The 18,559-nt window shown below is 33.0% G+C and overlaps 1 protein-coding gene across 1 annotated transcript in view; it reads right to left on the bottom strand.

Annotated features, from left to right (window-relative positions):
- Window positions 1-13,929, bottom strand: part of slc6a1a (solute carrier family 6 member 1a) — a 38,573-nt gene extending 24,644 nt beyond the window's left edge. The window contains exons 1-3 of the mRNA XM_049463127.1: window positions 13,438-13,929; window positions 6,741-7,102; window positions 3,715-3,846 (exon numbers count right to left, since the gene is read on the bottom strand). Coding sequence (XP_049319084.1) covers window positions 3,715-3,846; window positions 6,741-6,978 — 370 coding nt within the window. The 5' untranslated portion in view covers window positions 6,979-7,102; window positions 13,438-13,929. The remainder of the gene's footprint in view (window positions 1-3,714; window positions 3,847-6,740; window positions 7,103-13,437) is intronic.
- Window positions 13,930-18,559: the final 4,630 nt, after the last annotated feature.

Genomic DNA, 18,559 nt, shown 5'->3' with positions numbered 1-18,559 from the left:
CTAAGATAGACCCTCAACAAGGGGTCACTAATGGCATTATACTGGTTCACATATAGATGTTAAGGTACCACTTTCAAATAAGACTACATTTATAAAGGGTTTATAAATGATTTATAAAGGGTTTATAAATGGTTTAGTTTATTAATGGTTACTAATTAGGTTGTAAATGCCTTAAAATCATTAATAATCAGTTATAACACATACGTAGAAAGTGCAACAATGACCAATGATTATTTTGCCAAATAGTGAACCCACAGCCGTCTATATTGTTGCCATTTATACGCATGTGTTATAACTGATTATTAATTGTAAACCATTTATAAACCCTTTATAAAGCTAGTCTTATTTTAAAGTGATATCAATGTTAATCCTAGACTCTTTAAAAATGAAGGTTTATTTGTGATTCCCGGCTTAAATATCAGGTTCTAAGCTCTTCTCCCCACTGATGAAGAACCTTCACATTATTTTAAGGTTTTACATAATTTAAAAAGGACATTTTGAATATGAATATTGAATAAAATAAAGGTTTTCCTGATGAATTTTAAGCAGATTCTTTATCTGACTTTTCTGATGTGCTTTTGGTGGATCACATTTTAAAAAGGTTATTTTGAAGATGAAATTAAATGAAATAACATATTTTACCGAAGCATTATAAGCAAGTTCTTTTTGCCGACCCTTTTTTATATGCTTTTGTTGGGTCATTATAGAGGTTAATCTTAGACTCTTTAAAAATGAAGATTTTTTGTGATTCTTTGCCTTAATTTAAGGTTCTAAGCTCTTCTCTCAACTGGTGAAGAACCTTCACATTATATTAAGGTTTTACACATTTTAATATGGTTATTTTGAAGACAAAATTAAATAAAATTAAGGTTCTACTGATGCATTTTAAGCAATTTCTTTTCGCTGACCATTTTTGACATTGTCGCTGTCCAGTGAAAAACACACTCGATTTTTAGTTTTTACTACATAATTTGAACAGACATACTGTCCCTTACACTGTGCCAAAATTTCTTGATGAATGGACCAATAGAAACCCTTTAAAATGACCTGAGCCCTTTAAAAGGTAAATAAGGAAGAATTCAATTCAGGTTCTTTGGACGCTAAATTGTTAAAGTTGAACTAAAGTTCAAATTTGAACATATTTTAAGCTTCTTCATTTTTTGAGAATTAAGGATTTTTTATTTGTACCCATTTAAACTCTATGGTGATCCATATAAAGCAAGGCCAACTGGTTGAGTTTTAGATGTGAGGAATTCAAATCAGGTTGTATGAAGTTAAACATGTTAACAAAAGGTCTCTACGTTTTTTTTTTAATGCTGAAATATTTAAACAGGTTCTTTTGAAAGAACAGTAAGTCCCTGTTTAGGTTATTTACATTTTCATAAAGTTCTATGTTTGACTTATACATATATATTTATTTTTTTCCCATTGTGAGACATAATGTGAAGGTTCTTCTGAAGATAAATGAAAGGTTTTTTTTGTGGTAACTTTGTTTTAGCCACATGAACTCCATGGTGATCTACAAAAAGCAATGTAAACTGAAAGAGTTGTAGGTGTAAAGAATTTAAGAGAGATTATTGGAACTTGTGGCTGTCTGATGAAAAACAAGTATCTCCAAAACAGCAAGAGAGAAAAAACCTTGTAAACTTTCAATGGAAGTCAATGTAAAAAGAGTTTATTTCAGGTCAGGAAATTTTGGCACAGTGTAAAGATTACATATTAAACTAAAAATCGAAACAAAAATTGAGATACTTGTTTTTCATTGGATGGAGACGGAATGAAGGTTCCTTTGTGTCACCTTCATAGACGTCATTTTAATTCTATGGTGATCCTTCCCATTTTTTAAAAGCTTATTTGGTCACCTTTCTTTGTTTCCACCAAGTCTATTTTGATCATTAACACTTTCTATGAATGTCATCTCTATTAGACTCTATTACTACGTTCATAACATATTATAATGCATTCATAAGGCATTATAAACATGGCTATAAATATTTATAAAAATGCATAACCCATTATAACCATGTTTATAAAGAATTATGACTTGTGATCATAGTAATGTATAAGCTGTGCTTATAATATACATGTTAAAATAGTATATATATATATATATATATATATATATATATATATATATATATATATATATATATATATATATATATATATATATATATATATATATATATATCTTTAATATAGTAGTCCCACAATGAAAGTCTGGCACTTTACTTAGAGTGCACAAAGACCTGTTATAAAACATTATAATTGACTATAATTAATTTCATGTTCAGTGCAAGAATATTTTATCAGTGGTTAAAATATATTTATAGGATTACTGAGGGTGTGTTTATAAGTTGTAAGCTTTTTAGTTATTATAAAGTCTGCAAGCAGGGACTGAGTTTCTTGGTATTGATGTTTAACATGTTATAAACACAGCTATTATTGCATTATAATCACAGTTCATGATGCATAATAAACATGGCTATGATGAATTATACATTTTATAAATATGTATAGCCATGTTTATAATGCCTTATGAATTCATTATAATGTGTTATGAGTATGTTTACAGAGTCTTATAGAGATGACGTTCATAGAAAGTGTTACCTTCTGATCTATAGAAATCATTCAAGACTTAATGTTCTTTGGAGGTGAACAGGTTAAAGGCAGCTCTAATAAATGGTTCTATAAGGCAAATTCTTAAATATTAGAGTCTATTATTTCACTGGTGCAGAAACGTCCAATTATATACAGGTGCTTCACATTTTTAAAAGGTTCTTTTGAAGGTACGTAAAGATTATTTCTTGGCACATTAGCTTGAACTCAGTTGGATTGCAATTTAGCATTGCAAGCTAGTTTAGTTGAAAATCACATGGCATCTCACAATACAATGTTATTATGACACTGTGATTCTGTGATACTCGATATGTCACAAGGAAATTTCAGTATTAATGGATTAATTGGTGTTTCAGTTTCAAAGAATCTGACAAAAATATTCTTCACTGCAGGTTTACTCTAAAGGAGTAATTCTTTAGTAATTCTTTATTCTAATTAAAGGGGGTGAGTCTTAGCGAGATAAGATATCATATATGTTTCAATAAATACAGCTCTGGAAAAAATTAGGAGACCACTTCAGTTTCTGAATCAGTTTCTCTGATTTTGCTATTTATAGGTTTGTGTTTGAGTAAAATGAACATTGTTGGTTTGTTCTATAAACTACAGACAACATTTATCCCAAATTCCCAAATTCCAAATAAAAATAATTTAGAACATTTAATTGCAGGAAATGAAAAATGGCTGAAATAACGAAAAAGACGCAGAGCTTTTAGGTGGAATAACCCTGTTTTTTTAATCACAGTGTTCATGCATCTTGGTATGCATGTCCTCCTCCACCAGTCTTACACACTGCTTTTGGATAACTTTATGCTGCTTCACTCGTGGTGCAAAAATTCAAGCAGTTCAGCTTGGTTTGATGGCTTGTGATCATCCATCTTCCTATTGATTATATTCCAGAGGTTTTCAATTTGGTGAAATCAAAAGAAACCCATCATTTTTATGTGGTCTCTTATTTTTTTTCCGATATGATATATATCTATATCATATCTACAGTGATCTACGGAAAGCAATGCAAACTGGTTGAGTATTTAAGACAGTTTCTTTGGAGGTAAACAGGTTAAAAGTAGCTTCTAATGGACTTATAAATCACCGTACCTTTAAACATTGGCGCCAGCTTCCATACTCCCAGTCCTCCGATGGATGTGTACTGACCCAGGGAGCATTCAAGCAGAAACAGTGGAACCCCAGCAAAAATGAGGGTCAGGAAATAAGGAATCAAGAAGGCTCCTGTGGTGCACAAGACAAGGACCCGGTCAACAGCCAGTCATGCCATTCCTGCAATGACCACCCATTCTTAACACCCCCACCACTCTTTAAACCCTCCTGTTATCTTTTGGTTCAAATTGACCCATTTTAAAGTTTGAAGATCAAGGAAAAATAGTTAAAAGTATTGTTTTTCAAGTATAAAACTTCTTCTGCTTGTCTTAATGAGTGTAAGTAACGTATAATAAGAAAATGGTTCATCTCATATATATATACATATATATTTGCAACAACCCCCTGCAAAAACAAATACTAAAACAAAAATATTAACAATGTTTCAATGTTATGTAAAACTATTGTTTTATATGTTAGTCTTTCAATAGTAATAAAGTAGTGAAATATTAAAAAAGTTTAGACATGTGTTTTTTTAACCCTCCTGTTATGTTCTGGGACAAATTGACCCATTTTAAAGTTTGAAGATGTAGGAAAAATAGTTAAAAGTCATTTTTTTCAGTATGAAACGTCTTCTGCTTGCCTTAATTAGTGTAATTAACGTATAATAAGAAAATTGTTAATCTCATATATTTATATATATATGTATATATATATTTGCAACCACCTCCTGCAAAAACAAATACTAAAACAAAAATATTAACAATGTTTCAATGTTATGTAAAACTACTGTTTTATATGTTGGTCTTTCAAAAATAATAAAGTAGTGAATAATTAAAAAAAGTACATGTATATTTGTTTAAGGACAACAAGTGAATTATCCTAATTGAGACATTACCTGTTAGAGATAAGGAACACCACTGCACTAAATATTAATAGATAAATCATTATTTTGAGATACTAAGGCATAATTTTGAGATGCTAAAGTGTACTTTTGATATAGTGTCTAATTCGTTAGATATACTATGTCACTATTAGGAGATGATATCTCTATTAGTTTGAGATAAATCATTATTTTGAGATGGCAAGTCAATATTTTTAAATACTAAGTTGTAATTCAAGTTTGAACATGTATTTTTTTATATAAAAACAAGTGAATTATCCTTATTGAAGCATTATCTGTTAGAGGTTATAAACACCATTGTACAAAATATTGATAGAATCTCATTATTTTAAAAATACTAAACAGCCGTCAAATAATATTTTTGAGATACTAAGTCATCATTGTGAGATAATAAATCATAAGTTTCAGACGCTAATGTGTACTTTTGATAGAGCGTCTCATTTTTCTTATTTACCATGTTCTTATTATAAGATGCTATATCATTAGTTTGAGATTGAAATGCTAAGTCGTAATTCAAGTTTAAACATGTATTTTTTGTGAAAAACGAGTTAATTATCCTAATTGAACTATTACCTGTTAGGGGTAAGGAACAGCATTACACTAAATATTGATAAAATAATTAGCAATGAAGTTAATAAAAAAAAAATGCATTGCTGTCTCATTATTCTGAGATGCCAAGTCATATTTTTGAGATACTAAGTCATAATTTTAAAATGCTAAGTCATAATTGTGAGATAAGTCATAGGTTTGAGATGCTAAAGTGTACTTTTGATAAAGTGTCTCATTTTTTTAATTCACTATGCTACTATTATGAGATGCTTTATTATTAGTTTGAGATAAATCATTATTTTGAAATACTAAGTCGTAATTCAAGTTCAAGTGAAAAATGAGTGAATTGAACCATTACCTGTTGGAGGTAAGGAACACTATTGCACTAAATATTGATAGATGAATCATTATTTTGAGATACTAAGGCATAATTCTGAGATAATAAGTCATAATTGTGAGATTCCTATTGTGAGATGCTATATCATTCGTTTGAGATAAATCATTATTTTGAGATAAATCATTTTTTAGAGATACTAAGGCATAATTCTGAGATGCTAAAGTGTACTTTTGATATAGTGTCTAATTCGTTACATATACTATGTCACTATTAGGAGATAATATCTAATTTATTTGAGATAAATCATTATTTTGAGATAAATCATTATTTTGAGATACCAAGGCATAATTTTGAGATACTAAAGTATACTTTTGATATAGTGTCTAATCCGTTACATATACTATGTCACTATTAGGAGATGATATCTCATTATTTTGAGATAAAGCATTATTTTAAGATAGCAAGTCATTATTTTGAGACACTAAGGCATAATTTTGAGATAATAAGTCATAATTGTGAGATTCCTTTTATGAGATGCTATATCATTAGTTTATAATGAGATAAATAATAAATAATAATAAAAAATAATAAATATTTTGAGATACTAAGGCATCATTTTGAGATGTTAAAGTGTACTTTTGAAATAGTGTCTAATTTGTTAAATATACTATGTATCTATTAGGAAATGATATCTCATTATTTTGAGATAAATCATTATTTTGAGATAAATCATTATTTAGAGATACTAAGGCATAATTTTGAGATACTAAGACATAATTTTGAGATACTAAAGTGTACTTTTAATATAGTGTCTAATTCGTTAGATATACTATGTGTCTATTAGAAGATGATATCTCATTATTTTGAGATAAATCATTATTTTGAGATACTAAAGTATACTTTTGAAATAGTGTCTAATTTGTTAAACATACTATGTATCTATTAGGAGATGATATCTCATTATTTTGAGATAAATCATCATTTTAAGATGGTGAGTCATTATTTTGAGACACGTAAGGCATAATTCAGAGAATTCATAAGGTAATAAGGTAAGGAACAGCATTGCATTGAATATTGATTAAATAATTAGTAGTAATGGAGTTAATCATTAAAAATATTTTTGTGGGTTTCAGATCATCTTTTGGATAATTAAACATGAACCGGGTCAAATTAACCCCGGAACACGATTGCTGTTCCTGATAAATGAACATAACAGGACTCTGAACCTGCACTTACCTCCTCCGTTTTTGCCGCACAGGTAAGGGAACCTCCACACGTTGCCCAGACCAATGGCGTAGCCGACACACGACAGCAGGAAGTCAAACTTCCCCGCCCACGTCTCTCTGTCCGGAATGTCCTTCTTCTTCTTCAGATCCTCTTTGCTCTCCTCAGTTTTGGGTCTGTCGTTGGTGGTCACCTCGTTCAGCTCCGTGGCCACCTGGCCGTCCGTGCTCTTGGTGCCGTTGGTCGCCATGTCTCCAGGTTATGGTAGCAGCTCGTGGTGGTGTTTTTCAGCTTGGTGTTCTGGTTGGTGTTGTGGAGGTGATCTACGCTTCTTGATTAAACTTCCAGACTCCAGCTCCTCAGTTTCCCTTAACCTGGAGACACCAACCACATTACTGAAGCTCATATCAGCGCCCTGCTGAGATACTGTACATCTGCATGGAGGCCCATCCATCCCTCCATCCCTCCATCCCTCCACTCAAAATAAATCAAAATCAAGCCTGCAGTTTTATTCATTATTAAATGCATTGCTGTCTCATTATTCTGAGATGCTAAATCATGGTTTTCAAATGCTATCTCATTATTTAAAACAACAATAAATAGATGCAAAGTCAAATTTTTGAGACATTAAGTCATAATTTTGAGAAGCTAATTTGTACATTTGATAAAGTGTCTCATTTTTTAGATATAATGCACTCCTATTATGAGATGTTTTATCATTAGTTCGAGATAAATCATTATTATGAGATGGCAAGTCATTATTTTGAGATACTATAATTCTGAGTAAAATAACGTACTTGTGACATAGTTTCTTAGATAATTCTATATTTTTTATATACCATGTCACTATTATGAGATGCTATCTTACTATTTTGAGATAAATCATTATTTTGCATTGCCAAGTCATTATTTTGATTCACTGTCTCATTACTTGGAGATACTATCTCATTATTCTGAGATGCTAAGTCATTGTTTTCAAATGCTATCTAATTTTTTTCTTTTTTTTCTTTTCTTTTTGCAAGTCATATTTTTGAGATACTAAATCATAATTGTGAGATGCTAAGTCATAATTTTAAGATACTAAGTCATCATTTTGAGATGGTAAAGTGTATTTTGATAAAGTTTCTCATTTCTTTTGATTTACTATGTTCCTATTATGAGATGTTTTATCATTAGTTCGAGATAAATCATTATTATGAGATGGCAAGTCATTATTTTGAGATACTATAATTCTGAGTAAAATAACGTACTTGTGACATAGTTTCTTAGATAATTCTATATTTTTTATATATCATGTCACTATTAGGAGATGCTATCTCATTATTTTGAGAAAAATCATTATTTCACATTGCCAAATCATTATTTTGATTCATTGTCTCATTACTTGGAGATACTATCTCATTATTCTGAGATGCTAAGTCATTGTTTTCAAATGCTATCCTTTTTTTATTTTTTTTTTATTTTCTTTTTGCAAGTCATATTTTTAAGATATTAAATCATAATTTTGAGATACTAAGTCATAATTTTGAGATGCTAAAGTGTATTTTTGATAAAGTGTCTCATTTTCTAGATATACTATGTTCTATGAGATGCTATCTCATAATTTTGAGATAAATCATTATTGTGAGATGACAAGTCACTATTTTGAAAAATAAGACATAATTCTGAGATACTAAGTCATAATTTTTACAATGCTCATGTGTACTTTTGATATAGTGTCTAATTTTGTAGATATACTGTGTCATTATGAGGGGATGCTATCTCATTATTTTGAGATAAATCATTATTTTCCGATGGCTAGTCATTATTTATGGATACTAAGGCATAATTCTGAAATACTAAGTCAATGTTTACTTAAGTGTCTCATTTTTTAGATATACAATGTTCCTATAATGAGATACAATCGAATTATTTTAAGATAAATCATTATTTTGCCCTACTATTTCATTATTTTCAGATAATAAGTCATTATTATTATAGATTGCCTCATTAGTTGGAGATACTAACTCATTCTTTAAAAATACTGAATAGATGCCAAGTCATAATGTTGTGATACTTAGTCATAATTTTGAGATACTAAGGCATCATTTTGACATGCTAACATGTACTTTTGATTAAGTGTCAATTTTTTTAGATATATTACGCTCCTATTATGAGATGCTATATCATTAGTTTGAGATAAATCGTTATTATGAGATGGCAAGTCATTTTTATGAGATACTAAATCGTAATTCTGACACAAAAAGTCATAATTTTGAGATGATAAAGTGTATTTTGATATAGTTTCTATTTTTTTTATTTACTATGTCACTATTATAAGAGGCTACCTCATTATTTTAAAATAAACATTATTTTGCCCTATTATTTCATTATTTTGAGATAATAAGACATTATTTTTATAAATTGCCTCATTAGTTGGAGATACTAACTCATTATTTGAAAAATACTGAAAAGATGCCAAGTCATATTTTGAGATAAAGTATGATGATAAAGTGTACTTTTAATAAAGTGTCTCATTTTCTAGATATACTATCTTCCTATTATGAGATTCTATCTGCTTAATTTGAGATAAATCATTATATTGAGATGGCAAGTCATTATTTTGAGACCCTAAGTCATAATTTTAAGATTCCTATTATGAGATGCTATATCATTAATTTGAGATAAGTCATTATTTTGAGATGCTAATGTATACTTTTGATAAAGTGTATCATTTTTTAGATATACAATGTTTCTATAATGAGATACAATCTCATTATTTTAAGATAAATCATTATTTTGCCCTACTATTTTATTATTTTGAGATAAGTCATTATTTTTATAGATTGCGTCATTAGTTGGAGATACTAACTCATTATTTAAAAATACTGAATAGACGCAAAGTCATATTTTGAAACACTAAGTCTCTTAGATATACCATGCACCTATTATGAGATGCTATCTCATTAGTTTGAGATAAATCATTATTTTGAGATACTAAATCATAATTCTGACACAAAAAGTCATAATTTTGAGCTGCTACTTTTGATAAAGTGTCTCATTTTCTAGATGAGATAAATCATTATATTGAGATGGCAAGTCATGATTTTGAGATGCTAATGTATACTTTTGATATAGTGTATCATTTTTTTAGATATGCAATGTTTCTATAATGAGATACAATCTCATTATTTTAAGATAAATCATTACTTTGTACTGCTATTTAATTATTTTGAGATAATAAAATATTATTTTTATAGTTTGCCTTATTAGTTGGAGATACTAACTCATTATTTAAAAATACTGACTATATGCTACGTCATAATTTGAGATACTAAGTCATAATTTTGAGATGCTTATGTGTATTTTTGATAAAGTGTCTCTTTTTTTAGATTTACTTTGTATCTATTATGAGATGCTATCTCATTATTTTGAAATGAATCCTTATTTTGAGATGGCAAGTCACTATTATATTGAGATACTAAATCGTAATTCTGACATACTAACTCATAATTTTAAGACACTAAGTGATAATTTTAAGATGCTAAAGTGTATTTTTGATAAAGTGTCTCATTCTTTAGATATACTATGTTCCTATTAGGAGATGCTATATCATTAGTTTGAGATAAATCATTATTTTGAGATGGCAAGTCATTATTTCGAGATACTTAATCGTAATTCTGAGATATTAAGTCATAATTTTGAGATGCTAACGTACTTTTGATATAGTTTCTTAGATAATTCTATATTTTTAGATATACTATGTCACTATTGGGAGATGATTTTTCATTATTTTAAGATAAATTATTATTTTCAGATGGCAAATCATTATTTTGAGCTATTATTTAATTATTTTGCAATATGAAGTCATTATTTTTGATTGATTGTCTCATTACTTGGAGATACTATCTTATTTTTCTGAGATACTGAGTAGATACCACATCATAATTAATGTGAGATAATGTGTATTTTGACATTCTAGTAGATGCCAAATCATAATTTTAAGATGTTATTGTGTAATTTTGATATACTATCTCATTATTTAGATACACTATGCTATTATTAAGAGATGCTATCTCATTATTTTAAATTGTTATTTTGCAATGCCAAGTCATTATTTTAAGATACTAAGTCATTATTTAGATTGATCGTCTCATTACAATACTGAGTAGATGTGATTTTAATATATATCTCATTATTTACATATACTACATCAGATTAATGAGATGCTATCTCATTCATTTTACAATTATGTAATCTTATGAGAAACTATCTCACTATTTTGAGAAAAATATTATTTTGAGATGCATAGTCATTATTTTGATTGATCATTTCATTATTTTGATATACTATCTCATTATTTAGATAAACTATGTCATTTTTTTGATATGCTATCTCATTGATTTATGTAGTTTGCGGAGATACTATATCATTACTATGAGATAAATTGTTATTTTGCAATGTCAAGTCATTATTTTGAGATAGTATCTCATTATTTAGACATGCTATGTCATTATTATGTGATGCTAACTCATTTTTTTGAAATTATGTAATTTTTTGAGATTAATTCATTTGAGATAAATTGTTATTTTGAGACACTATTTCATTATTTTGATAGATTATTTCATTATTCTGAAAGAAGAGATAAGATTATTTTAAGATACTATCACATTATGTCCTATACATTAAGTCCTTATAATAACATTAAATATTATTACGTCTTAGATATGCCATTATTTTGATTGATTATCTCAATATCAATATATCATTATTTAGAGACAGTATCTCATTTTTTGAGAAAAATTGGCAGCAATTGGCTTCTAAACATCAGCATATATTAGTTTTACTATGCATTTCACGTAGGGAGAATCTCAATGGAAGTGTTGTTTTGCTGCTTCCAGACCGTCAGTATTTCAGAGTGAGCTGCCATTGGCCTGACCCCCCCCCCCCCCCCCGCCCCCTTTTTTTTCATTTCATTTACATTCGTGGCGTAGCGTAAAATATAGCAGAACCCCAAAACACCAAAACATATCTCTGCGATCACCAATAAACCACTGAACAACTGAACAACAGACAGTCCAAACTGTGCAATTTGTGCAACTGTGCGTTTTTTTTCAATGCATAAACTGGCCTAAATAACAGTAATTACCGCAACAATCACAGAAACAACCGAGAGAACTATTATTATTTCAACGCAAACTAATGAATCCAAGCTGAACGCGCTGCTAATTATCTGCGTAATTACGCATAAAACTGTGCACCAATTTCTGCGATCAAACGGTAGTTGGTTTGCGCCTTTTTTCCTTTATTTCATGCATTATATCAAAGAAAACAAAAGACGCATGCTACTTTTGGCGTCGTCTCTTCGTCGTGCACAGTTTAACGTACCTTGCAGTTCAGTGTATGCACACTTTCTCTGGATTAAAACTAATAAAGGCATTCTTTAAACTCTATTCCAGCGATTTGCTATGCAAACCCATACAATGGTTGCATAAATGATTGCATAAATGACCTGATTGATGCTTATTCTAATGCGTGGAGAGGACATTTACCGAGGCACCGAGGACACGCTATATGTCCCGTGCGCAAAGCTTTACGCACAAGGCTGTGCACCCTGTCTAGCCTTTGTTTGTCACAGCGCGCGCGAGCAGAGCGAGCAGACCGTGTAAACATCTCTAGAAAAAAAATAAAAACGTATCTCTGAATACATTGGCTTTCCAATGGCTTGGAAAGCTTGATTATCAGCCCAGGACAACAAGAAATAGCAACTTTAACTGGCAGTTTAATTGTTTTTGGACAGTTTAATTTGTATTTTTGTTTTTTTTTTTCTCTCTCTTTTTTTGCACAGCAAGTTGGGCACAAGAAAAACAAGAACCCATGAGAATTCATCAGCCGACTGTCCTCATATACAGCCAATTATCACAAAACAAACAAAACAAACGAACAAACAAACAAACATAAAAGGATAAAACATGATACTGCATTGTTAGGTTCATTGCATGATATAAGATATGCGTCTAATAATACATTTAAACGATAATAACTCCTACTTGAAAAAAAGAAACACACAATGAAATAAAGGAAGAAACAAACAAGCAATAAATAAATAAATAAATATATAAAACATTTTACTACATTGTTGGGCTCAGCTCAAGAAATATATATAGCCTTATAAGCCAAAAAAAAAAAACTGAATAATGCCCACTGATTAAACCAATTAGAAACGCAATTAAAGCCTAAATTAAAACAAACAAACAAAAATGATATATAAAACATATATAAAACTACACTGGTGTGCTCTCAGTGAAGGAATGTACACTATGTGAGCTTAATAATAATAAAAAATAGAGCCAAATAAATTAAAAACAACCAAAAATTCAACCAAACAAACAAATGAAAACAAATGATAAAACACTGTATAATCCATTGTTGCGTTCAGTGCAAAACAATATAAGCCTGATAAGCCATAAAATATAAAACATGCTTATAATAATGTAAGCTTTTAAAAAAACTAAACTAAATAATATAGTGAGTCTGAATAATAAAATATAAAAAACAACGATTAAAAACAAACTCAAAAATAAAAAATAAAACATTGTACTACATTCTAAAAACAAACAAACAAACCCAAAAAAACATTGATTGACTCAAAAAACTAATTATTAAGCCAATTAACGCCTAAAACAAGCCTAAAACATAAAAAAACAAGGTAAAACCTAGCTCTACTCACAGTGAATCTCAGCGCTCTTCCGAAGAGGTTTGGTCTGCGGTCGCGAGTCGTGCAACGAGGTATCCGTAGATTCCTCCCCAAGTTGTAAACTTCCAGTGTTGCTTGGAACATAAATGTGTTTTATTTCCATTAAAAGACTGGAAACGAAGCCCCACAGCGGTCCTGAGGGGCGGGAGTCCGGGCGCCTCGCTGCGGGGAGCTGTCCGGAGGAAGGGGGGTGCTGAAACCGGGGAGCTGTCCGCGCGCAGGTGGTGCTGAGCGGCTGACTGGGAGCGCGAGCGGTCCGGCGGCAGGTGGTGCTGAAACGCTGGCGGGAGGAGGGAGCTGTCCGCGGGCACGCGGTGCTGAACTCACCGGAGAAGCGGCGGCTTCGCCCTGTGCCAGCCTCTAACATCAACAAGCGGGCGCGCGGAGGGGAGCACTATTCCCAACTGGCATCTACATCGCCTCAATGTCATCTGAAAGTCGATCCCTCCGTTCTTTCTCTCTCTCTCTCTCTCTCTCTCCCTCTCTCTCTCTCTCTCTCTCTTTCTCTGAGTATCTCTCTCTCTCTCTGTTTCTCTGGGTCTCTCTCTCTCTCTCTCTCGCTCTTTGCTTTCTCGTCGTTCAGTCAGTCAGTCGCTTGCTCGCCACACACACAGTCGGTATAGAGCAGTCAGCAGGCAACAGTATGCATATAGACACTATCCGCCAGGTAAAGTTGATGATAAAATAAAAAATTTCTGCATTAATTTTTTTAATAAACACAAAATCCTCATTCGAAAACGATTAGGGACAGATTCTTAGTCAGAAATTAAGCCTAGTTTTTTTTATAGAAATTTTCCACTGAAATTAGAATATAGTCTATCACTAGGCTCAATCCCTGTCTGGGTATAAGTGAGCCTTTAAGTAAAGGAATGAAAAAATGTCATAAAAATAAAAATAATAATAATAAAAACATGGACAGATTTTGATAGGAACATGGCACATTTCTGTTTTATTTTATTTTCCACCGTATTTGTGTCCAGCTTTCCACCACACTCCTTCAAAAGCTCAGAATGGTTCAAAAGGTTCAATCCGTCCTGGTTGTAGTGAAATTCCTGATGCAGCAGCTCCAGATGACTCACACACTTCAGCCATTCATCTCTGCTGCTCAACGTTTCTCCATCTGAAAAAAAAAAAGCAGAACCGCATATTGTGCCCCCATGCACCCACTATCCACTACACACTATCCACTACACACTCTCCACTACACACTATCCACTGCACACTATCCACTACCCCTACTCATCATCCCTATCCATTGCCCATTGTACACTAACCAGTAACCCCTACCCACTACCCCTATTCACTATTAACAATCCCTATCAACTGCTTACAACCCATTGCCCACTACATACTACCCACTATCTATTACCTCTTCCCACCACCTCCTATTCCCTGCCCACTGTCAACTAATCAGTAACCCCTACCCACTATCCCTATTTACTATCCGCTACCCCAACCACTGCTTACAACCCATTGCCCGCTACATACTACCCACTGTCCACTACTCCTCACCCCCCATCCCCTGCCCCCACTGCCTGCTATCCACTAACCACTACCCCGACCGCCATCCCCTGCCCCCTACCCAATGCCTGCTATCCACTAACCACTACTCCTACCCACCAACCCCCTATCCACTGCCCACTGTACACTAACCAGTAACTGCACTGCCCACAACCCATTGCCCATTACATACTACCCCCAATCCACTGGCTGCTATCCACTTCCACTACCCTCTATCCATTTTATGCGATCCACTACCCATCAACCCTACCCACTGCCCACTACCCATTAACTCCTAACTCATAGGCTCTATTTTCTATCCCAACGCCGTACCCACTGTCCACTTTCCACTATCCACTTACAGCTATCCACTTCCAATCACCCCTACCCACTACCTACTATCCATTACCCACTATCTACTAACTGCTATTCACTACCCATCACCCCTACCCACTGCCCATTACCTCCTAACACCTAGCCTCTATTTACTATCCCAATACCCTATCCACTGCCCACTACCCACTGTCCATTATCCACCACCCACTAACTGCTATCCACTACCCATCACCCCTACCCACTGCCCACATCCCATTACCTCCTACTTGCCATCCTCCACCCATTACCCCTTCACCCTACCCCCTAACCCCACTGTATGATACCCCTATCCACTACCCACTAGCATATTTCCCCTGCTCACTACCCACTACACCCTAACCAGTGTGTTCTCAAGAATGATGGAGCTCCAACCAGTACATTTGTATGTTCTTGTCTGTCTCTGAATGCAATCAAATCCTTACAGCAATGGCCCTGAATCTAGAACAAACTCTTCTCTAGACAGTAGAAACAGTTGCTCCAACAAAACCAGGATAAACTCTTTTTACTACCCTTTTTTTGATCTAGTGTCCCGATTCTCTTTCTCCTAAAGAGTGGATCTGTTTTTTGGCTCGTTGATTTAAACAGTGCCGAGGCGTTTAGTGCAGCAGTGGAGGGTGAAGCAGCTCTGTGGAGGGATTTGGGTCACACTAGTGTAGATTTCACATCCTCTGTCATGCCTTGGCGCGGAGTGGTAGAGCTGAAATGGCAGCAGATGGCAAACCAATGAGGGGTGAACTAACCTACTAATGATACAACACGAAATTTAGCTGCACAACTTCCATCTGGCTGGAGCTCCCTCTGGTAATGGCTTGTGAAAACATGGCATATTTATGCACCTGCTGCGGACACGTAAAGTGCCTGTGAATTACTGGTGTCTGCCCTCTAACCCCAGCGCCGCGTTGGCACATCTGACACGCCGCCGTCTCACTGCTCTGACTGGCATCTGTGGTGTTGCTGAAGTCTTTCTGAGAATTCCAATCGTTTAATCACTGAGGATGATTTGAAAATGCTGTAAATCTACAGTCTGAATATAACAGAGCTTCCTGAAGCATTGTGCGGGCTTTCAATGGTTCTTTAGTAAAGAAAAAAGGTTCTATGTGAGACTTTAAATCCTTAGAGGTTCTTAAAAATGATGAAAACCCTGTTGTACAGAGGAGTATGGTTCTACATCTCTGGAAAAAAAATTAAGAGAGCACTTCAGTTTCTGAATCAGTTTCTCTGATTTTACTATTTATATGTATAGGTTTCAGTAAAATGAACATTGTTGTTTTATTCTATAAACTACAGACAACATTTCTCCCAAATTCCAAATAAAAATATTTTCAATTATTTGCAGAAAATGAGAAATGGCTGAAATAACTAAAAAAGATGCAAATAATACAAAACAAATTCAAATTCATAAAGTTTTAAGAAAGAAAGAGTTCAGAAATCAATATTTGATGGAATAACCTTGTTTTTTAAGCACTGTTTTCATGCATCTTGGCATCATGTTCTCCTCCACCAGTCTTACACACTGCTTTTGGTTAAATTTATGCCTTTACTCCTGGTGCAACAATTCAAGCAGTTTAGCTTGGTTTGATGCCTTGTGAACATCATCAATCTTCCACTTGATTATACTGTATTCCAAAGGTTTTCAATTTGGTAAAATCAAAGAAACTCATCATTTTTAGTGGTCTCTTATTTTTTCCAAGAGCTGTATATATGACCAAAAATGGCAGAAATTGTATCATGTTGAAGTAAGTTTTTGGTTACTATAGACTATAGAGATATCAGCTTTAGTCACAAGGTCGTTTAATTGTTCATAAAATGGTCTATAAAATGATAATTAAGGGTGTCCCAAAGGGCTCCATCCTGAGACACGTTTTCTTTTCTTTACCATGATATATACTGGATTTCTCCGTATATACTCCGTTGTAAAATGGACTTTTGTTGTAGTAAAACATGATAAAAAGTTCTTATATTAGATGAATAGCACACCTCCGCACTCCCACAGCATTCCAAGATCCAGAAATTTTAACAGCTTATCCAAGCACCCTTCAGACTGGGTGACACGGGGCATAATTTACCCTGATAAATCACTTTTTCCATTGTTATCCAGCTCAAAGTAGCTCTACACCTCCTTGCTAGAATCCGGAGAGCCCTGAGATTTGAAACGAGGCATTAATAACTTAAAAAGTGCACAAGAAGCTTATTAAAAAAAACAGTTTACATCCTATGATGCTAACTTCAGCTCCGAGCGCCGCCATTACTGTACTGATAATAACATAGACATATATAAACATAGATTCCGCATAGCCTGTCTCCTGGCACCGGCTGCTACGCTATGTGGAGTCTACATATATATGTCTATGTTGTTATCAGTTCAGGAATGGTGGCGCTCGGAGCTGAAGCTAACGTTATGAGATGTAAACAGTGAATTTTAATGAACTTTTTGTGCACTTTTTAAGTTATTAATGCCTCGTTTTAAATGTCAGGGCTCTCCAGATTCTGGGATCAGTATGAAGTATAGAGGAATGCAACCCATATGCTGTATTTGATAAATAAATAAATTAAATATAGCCAATACAAATACATCATATCTTATTTAAAAAAAGACCATTAAAATGTATGTTTTGAGCTTTGCATCCCCTAAGTGATACTTTTTTTGAACCATTATTAATTAACCCTTAGAATCCTACGGCTGGATTTTTCGTCCAAAATCACACCTAGAGGTGTGATTATTGATTATCAAGAAAAATAACTCCGTCTGATGCTGTTTCTCCATGTATTTTATCAAAGTAATAATTAATAAACTATGTAATGAACTCATATCTTTAATATTCTTATGCTTTCAGCTCATAAACACTCTAGTCTAACCATTTTTGAAAATATATCTTAGGTGTGAATATATTTAAAGTCTATACATAAATGATTCTATTTTTGAGCAGCCGTATGTCTTCTGGAGTAAAAGAGATCAGGGCATGTGTCTGTCTGATATAATTACTGTGTTAAAAGACAGAAAGAGGAACTGACAAAAACAGAGACAAAAAAAAACACACCAAAACAGCCTAGAGTTCAAAGGGTTAAATTGAAGAATTGTATAATCCAATCAAAGCAGAGGCTTCATATGGCTTCATAATTAAAAAAAAGGGGCTTTTTAAAGCAAATATTCATTTTTCTGCTTCTCTTTCTCCTCTCTGGCCGTGTGCTCAGCGCTGGCTCTGCGTCTGCTCTGTTCCAC

This window comes from Astyanax mexicanus, chromosome 13 (genome assembly GCF_023375975.1).
Source record: "Astyanax mexicanus isolate ESR-SI-001 chromosome 13, AstMex3_surface, whole genome shotgun sequence".
Classification (NCBI taxonomy): domain Eukaryota; kingdom Metazoa; phylum Chordata; class Actinopteri; order Characiformes; family Acestrorhamphidae; genus Astyanax; species Astyanax mexicanus.
This window is presented reverse-complemented; position numbering and strand designations above follow the sequence as displayed.